We start from the raw sequence: 7,406 nt of genomic DNA, 5'->3' as shown, positions 1-7,406 counted from the left end.
TCAATCGAATTAAATTATTTTAGAAATTCGATTAGATTTTTTATTTATTTTCATTCAATTTGATTTTTAATTTTAAAATTTTTAATTATTTTAATTTGATTTAATTCTTTTGATAAAAATAAAAAAATTGAATCAGTAATAATAATATATTATTTTTGATAATATAGATATTAGATCATAATAAATGTTAAAATATTTTAATAAAATTTTTAAATATTAAAAATAAGGCATAAAAAATAAAAATTTTATTGAAAAACTCAATCAATTAAATCAAATTGAATCAAATCGAATCAAACTGATTCAATTTGGTTTGATTTTTATTTTAAAATCAATTTGATTCATTTTTATAAATACTAAATTTTTTTTATTTTTAATTTATGCAATTCAGTTTGATTTAAAATCAAACCAGCATTCACCGAGCAAATTTTCATTTTTTTAGTAGATAGACTTCATCCATTTCCTAAATCATAAAGATGAAGACTTTATCCCAGAATTGATGCTTTGATAACGTTCGTTTTTTATTATTATTATTATTATTATTAAACCACGAGAATAAAAACAAACATGAAGAAAATGACGGGAACGAAGATGATGAGAATAAGAAACAGAACCACAGAAAATTGAAGATTAGAATTGGACAGATCTTTCATGTGCAAAGGAACAAATAACGCAAGGGGACTCCATTGAAGCTTCAAAAACCAGATTGTAATATGCACAAACCACATATACATACATCGAAGAAAAGCCTTAATCATTGCAACACAAGAAGCAACAAACAAGAAGTTTTTTTTCTAAGTCAGAAAAATTTTCACCATTCCGTTATAATCCGTGGTTCTTGCTTTTATTGCTATTAAAAAAGTTTTTTTTATTTAAAAAAAAAAGGGAAACATGTCCTGTATTATACATTCAATAGAAGTTTCTTTGGGAGAGAAAGTGAGGCTTCACAAGCATCTTCTATGGGAACTTCCATCGGCTAATGGAGTTGAAAATCTGCAAGGTCTAAGGAATGTAAAGAGGCGAAGAAGACATTGGCGTACATTCACGTTTGGCGAGAGGAAACTAGAAAGGAAGCCTCAAGCCGTGGCATTTGAAGTTCTCACCAATAAACTAGAGGTACCCACTAGTTTACTACTTCTACAATCATTAATTGAAGTTATTCCCTGGATCATGGGGTACCGGGATTGATCCTCCTCCCCATGCTTTATACTTGATAGGCTTTAAATTGCAGTATGTTTTTAAAAAAAGATAAATTACATTTTAATCCTTAAATTTTAATATAATTAATAGATTGATCATATAGTTTTAAATGCGAATACTTAAATTCTTCTATCAGTTTATCTAAATTAAAAGTCTTTCTATCCATTTTTACTATTAAAAGTGTAGAAATGTCTTTATTATCTCTTTTAAATAGATAAATTACATTTAAATTTTTAAGTTTTAGTATAATTAATGGTTTCGTTTTTATATATTTTAAAATTATACACTTAAATCTTTCTATAATCAGTCCATCTAAACTCTCGATTTTTTAATCTATTTCTTACATTTAAAAGTGTATAAATATCTTTATTATCTTTTTTTTAAATTAAAAATATTAAAAAATTAAAATTTCATCTATTTTTTTTCATCTACTATAGTTTAAACATTTTGATTTTTTATTTTTTATTTAAAATAGCACGCAACTCTCCATTAACTTTTATCCATATTATCTCATTCAACTAATTTGTAGCACTTTTTATTCTTCAATTTTCATAATTAAAATATTTCGATACTTATAATTTAAAATTTTTAAAAAATATTTATAATTTTAAAACTTTTAGAAAATACTTATAATTTTATCTATATTTAAGTGGTACTAACTAATCTTTCAGTAGATCATAAACTTTTATAAAGATTATTTTAAGAAAAAATTTTACTTTTAAAAATTTAATCATCCACTAGTTTTGAATTAATGTCTATAATAATTAGAAGAACGGTAATATTAGACAAATTAAATATAGTGAGATTTAAAAATTTATTTTTAAAAATATAAAAATTGATCCATTAATTATATTAAAATTTAAAGAGTAAAGTATAATTTAAATAATATAATATTTTTTATTTATATTAATAAAAATTTAAATATTCACGATAATATTTTAAATATTTAACGTTTATTTCATTTTTACCAATTCACTAAAGAGATTATGAGTGAAAAACTTATAATTTTTAAAGATAATTATATAAGAATTTAGATATTTAATTTTAAAAATATAAAAATTAATTTATTACTCATTTTAAAATTTAAATATTAAAATATAATTTATATTAAAAAAATTATTGCATAACAGCTCACCCAGAAGTAGATATTTAGTTGTCAGCAATTGCACGTGTTATTTATTTTTTTAAGAAAATAATTGTGTGTGCAAGCTAACAAGTGCACAGAAATGTAACCTTTGAATTAAAGCAAGGATGTCATAAACACAGATAAATCTAACCTTTTGAATTAAGTCAAGGGTGAGTCCAACATGTACTTGCTCCTGTGCCCAAAAGAAATCAATTATTATTGAATTAGACTACAAAGTCGGTGGTCCTATCATATTTAGAAAAGGCATAAAGTTAAGAGAGGCAGAATTACCTTATTGACCCTACTACATGGAACATATCTCCCAGTTCTGCAGAATGGAAATGGGGGCAACATGGCCATCAAAGTGGTCCACAGGAACTGGACATCAGACAAAATACGATGCTAATGGTCAATTTGGCTCATATCGAAATAAAGGCCCCACGTTCAGCAGACATATTGCACTCTATTTCATGCAAAGATAAGGCTGCAGAAATATAATTACTATATTCTATCTATAAAAGGTGCAATGGCACAACAAATTTCAACACACTTTCATCTCCTTTCTTCCTAGAGAAATCCTGAACACCTAACTGACCTCAAGAAAATGCAGGCTCCTACCGCCTATGATGAGAAGATGTTGGCAAACTATGTGCCAATTTACGTACTGCTTCCAGTAAGTCACAGACGTTTTCTTTGCTTAATGTCTAGTAGTGCACCTGGTAAGTTATAATAGTGAGCTGCAATTGCAATATATTGCTAATTTTATTATTTTCCCCTGTTTCTTTCACCTCTTTGACAGTTGGGAGTTGTCACAGCTGATAACGTCCTTGAAAACAAAGATGAGCTTGGGAAGCAGCTCAAGGAGCTTAGAGCAGCTGGAGTTGATGGAGTCATGGTAGATGTCTGGTGGGGGATCGTAGAATCCAAGGGCCCTAAGCAGTATGATTGGAGTGCTTATAAGAGCTTGTTTGAACTCATTCAAGAGTGTGATCTAAAAATACAAGCTATAATTTCATTCCACCAATGTGGTGGGAATATAGGAGACGCTGTGAACATCCCAATTCCCCAGTGGGTGCGGGATGTTGGAGAATATGATCCTGATATCTTTTACACCAACAGGGCAGGAACCAGAAACAAGGAGTACCTCACCATTGGTGTGGATCATCTTCCTCTCTTTGGAGGTCGAACTGCCATTGAGGTAAGTTTGATGAGCACAATCTGATATTCAGCCATGGTCACTATGTGATGAAAGAGGCAATCGACATATGTATAAGTTTTCAAATCTAAATATTTCAGATAAGTTGTTTGTTTCCTCCTAGATATTAAAGGAATATTGTTGATCTCTATAGATGTATAGTGACTACATGAAGAGCTTCAGGGAGAACATGTCAGATTTGTTAGAAGCTGGGGTGATCATTGATATCGAAGTAGGGCTTGGTCCAGCAGGAGAGCTAAGATACCCTTCATACCCACAAACTCAAGGATGGGTTTTTCCTGGCATTGGAGAATTCATTGTAAGCTTCAGAAATTACATCACTATAAATTTTGATTGGCATCTTAGCTTCTCCTTCTCCAATCAACATTGCCTAACATTTATCTCTAGTGCTATGATAAATATCTCAAAGCAGAATTCAAAGAGGCAGCAGCAAGGGCAGGCAACCCTGAATGGGAATTGCCTGATGATGCAGGGGAATACAATGACACACCAGAAAACACTGGCTTCTTTAAACCAAATGGAACATACCGTACTGAAAAAGGAAACTTCTTCTTGATATGGTATTCCAACAGATTATTGATCCATGGGGATGAGATCCTTGATGAAGCCAATAAAGCATTCTTGGGCTGTAAAGTCAAAATAGCAGCTAAAGTATATCTCAAAATGTTATTACTTTCTTCGCTAATCAGTAAAAACGAAAAGCATATGATTCTTATCCCAGTCTATTATCAAACAGGTATCTGGAATTCATTGGTGGTACAAAGTTGATAATCATGCTGCAGAGCTTACAGCAGGATATTACAACTTGCATGAAAGAGATGGGTACCGACCCATTGCCAGGATGCTATCAAGGCATCATGCTATTTTGAATTTCACATGCCTTGAGATGAAGGACGCAGAGCAACCTGAAAATGCCAAAAGTGGACCTCAGGAACTTGTTATGCAGGTAAAAAAGCTTTAATTTACATGCTTTTCTTCCCTGATAAATTTTAAACACTTAGCGTGATGAACTTAAGTTCTCAAAATGGAATTACACTTGCACACTAATGCAGCAAATCTAAGAAAGGTAAAACCTAACTATTATGCAAGCAGATAAAGATAAATTCACACATATTTTCAAATTAATTCTACTCATGTAAGTGCAGGTTTTGAGTGGAGCTTGGAGAGAGAATATTGAGGTTGCAGGGGAGAATGCACTTTCAAGATATGATGCGACAGCTTACAATCAAATCCTTTTAAATGTCAGGCCTAATGGTGTCAACAAGAATGGCCAACCAAAACTGAGGATGTATGGGATGACATACCTACGGTTATCTGATGATCTATTAGAAGAAACCAATTTTAAGCTATTCAAGACATTTGTGAGGAAAATGCATGCAGACCAGGTAACCTGGCTTTGTACAAGGACATAAAATGATCTGTATGTTCATTTTCATTCACCTATCTGACATTAATTTTTATTTTCAGGATTATTGTCCAGATCTCAAGAAATACAACCATGAAATACGTCCACTGGAGCGGTCAAAGCAACAGATTCCAACTGAAGTTCTAACAGAAGCAACTAAGGCATTGGCACCCTTCCCATGGGATAAAGAGACAGATATGAAAGTTGATGGTGCTGGTGCTGGTCAGCCTGGTCTACTTGCTAGTTTGGTAAACAAGATCAAATCCCTATTCTTCAAGTGAAAATTACATCCATTGTGGAAGAGAACGCTACAATTACGAGTTGCCATCTAGAGCTGTGTCACAACCTTTTAAGATGTCGGTTGTTTGAATAAAAGAATCCGCATTATCCTTATCTTGCTCAAATGTACAATTGGCTTTCGATTATAGTTCAGTTATTCACTAACCAGTAATCACCGCATGAACAAAATTCATCCCTTAAGTGGTAGAATCTATCGATACTCCACATTATAATTCCTCAATAAGAGCTTAGAGATCAATCTTATAATATTGTGACAATCCCCACACTCATGAAGGTTCTTGATGATTCCTAGAATGGACCCTGCATCTACATTAATAATAACAAAGGCAAGTGCCAGTCCTTCACCATGATTGCAAAGTATCTTCTTCTCTAATTCTTCATCAACATTATATAACACTGAACTTCTTCAGGCTTGTGTCCAGTTTCCTGAATAGCTTATTCAATTGGTTTAACCTGGCATACATATTTTCTATTCATGGACATGACTCATCTCCCACTAAGAACCAGTGGACCATCTTATCTAGCTCAACATAGCTGCAGCCTGGAGGTTGTTGTAAAAGTTATTATATCGCAAAAGCTTTTTGTTCATGTAGAAAAAATACAAACATTTCATCTGGTTTATAAATAGTTTTTTATTATTAGACTTATAAAGAGTAAGTAAGAGGGATAAGACTCACACGTATGGTGAAATCTATTAACCCTTTTTTCTCATCAATGTCCAAACCTTTCCAATGATCCAATCTTTTCTCAGTAGCATAAATAGCTGTGAAGGCAAATGTATACACCCACCTGTTTTTTGCAATTATATCATTTTCCAGCTACCTCCTCTGATACAACAATTCGATAGTAATCTTTTAATTGTATAGAAGATTTCTTTACCTTCAGCTACAGCTCCACTCCATAATCTTTTCAATTATCTTGTTAAAAACATGACATGCACAACCCAAACATACGTGTCTGTGACGGATGTTGCCACAATGATAGTTGCACCACACCCTTTGGGAAAATCATCCGTGGTCAGTAAGGTGCAGTATGTTGCCTCTCCTGCACCTGTCTTAGTGCTGCTGGTCTTGTCGTTCGTATCCTTTTGCCTGCATAAACCAATGTTAAGTAAATTATCTTGATCAAAATCAAAAATTTCTTGACTTAAATAATCAATAATATCAAGACCATAAACGGAGGATACATCATTGGGAAATTTCATGGCATTATAAACATTAAACTTGATCATTCCCATTCAAATTCCATGGTCAATGTGCCATCATGCACATCAATTTTGGTTCTGGCTGTGTTCAAGAATGGTCGTTCAAGTAGGATGTCGAAGTTGTATTGCTTTTGTCCTCCTCCATGTTAATTACATAAAAGTCTGTTGGGAAGACTATTGGTCCACTTGCACTAACACATCTTCCAGAACTCCCTTGGGATAAACTACAGATCGGTCAGCCAACTTGAGTATACCTGCATTTAATGAGTTATAGATAGAAAGGGGCATAATGTTAATTGATGCCCCAAGATCACACATGGCCTTCTCTATCCCCACGTTGCCTATCTTGCATGAAACAGCGAACATTCCTCTATCCTTGCATTTGGCTGAAAGTTTTTTTTGAATGACAGCTGAGACACATTCCCCCACACTTACTTTTTCACGCTCATCAAGTTTCCTTCTGTTGGTGCATAGCTCTTTGAGAAATTTGGCATACCTTGGTATTTGTTTGACAGCATCTAAGGTATGTTGATTTTCACCTTGCGAAGTGTCTCAAGTATGTCTCTTTCCTCTTTTTCTTTTTGAGATCTTGCAAATCTTTTTGGAAAGGGGGGAGGTACCTTAAATTTTTCCTCAGGCTGATGACCTGTCTTGGTCTGCTTTGGTCTGGGTTCTGCTTGGGTCGTCGATTTGAGCAATTCGACTTCTACCTTTTCTGGAGATTTGGGCAAATCACCTCTGCGAGGCAATTTTGTCTGTTCACTGATTGGGTCCGTGATTTGGGCCAATCGATGCCCTGATCATTCTCCAGCAGTTTCTTCTCAGCAACTTGTTTCTACATTTGGGCAGATTGTTGCTCAGCCTTGCTGTCTTGAAGCCTTTCCCACTTCTTAATGTGATGGCATTAGCATTTTGCCTTGGATTAATTTCAGTTTGGGAAGGTAGCTTTCCTTGTGGT

General features: G+C 33.3%; 1 protein-coding gene across 2 annotated transcripts; it reads left to right on the top strand.

Moving 5' to 3' along the window:
• Positions 1 to 689: 689 nt before the first annotated feature.
• Positions 690 to 5,367, top strand: LOC110627940 (beta-amylase). 2 transcript variants are annotated; one of them, XM_021774353.2, is made up of 8 exons: positions 690 to 1,113; positions 2,934 to 2,996; positions 3,123 to 3,521; positions 3,673 to 3,837; positions 3,927 to 4,190; positions 4,276 to 4,485; positions 4,685 to 4,924; positions 5,007 to 5,367. In XM_021774353.2, the coding sequence occupies exons 1-8, from the start codon at positions 889 to 891 to the stop codon at positions 5,223 to 5,225; spliced, it is 1,785 nt and encodes a 594-aa protein (XP_021630045.1). In that variant the 5' UTR covers positions 690 to 888; the 3' UTR covers positions 5,226 to 5,367. The 2 variants fall into 2 exon arrangements, with proteins under 2 accessions (XP_021630045.1, XP_021630046.1); XM_021774354.2 differs by having other exon boundaries at positions 1,000 to 1,113; positions 2,650 to 2,996.
• Positions 5,368 to 7,406: the final 2,039 nt, after the last annotated feature.

This window comes from Manihot esculenta, chromosome 12 (assembly GCF_001659605.2).
Source record: "Manihot esculenta cultivar AM560-2 chromosome 12, M.esculenta_v8, whole genome shotgun sequence".
Classification (NCBI taxonomy): domain Eukaryota; kingdom Viridiplantae; phylum Streptophyta; class Magnoliopsida; order Malpighiales; family Euphorbiaceae; genus Manihot; species Manihot esculenta.
The sequence above is the reverse complement of the archived record's forward strand: the minus strand, read 5'-3'. Positions and strand labels throughout refer to the sequence as shown.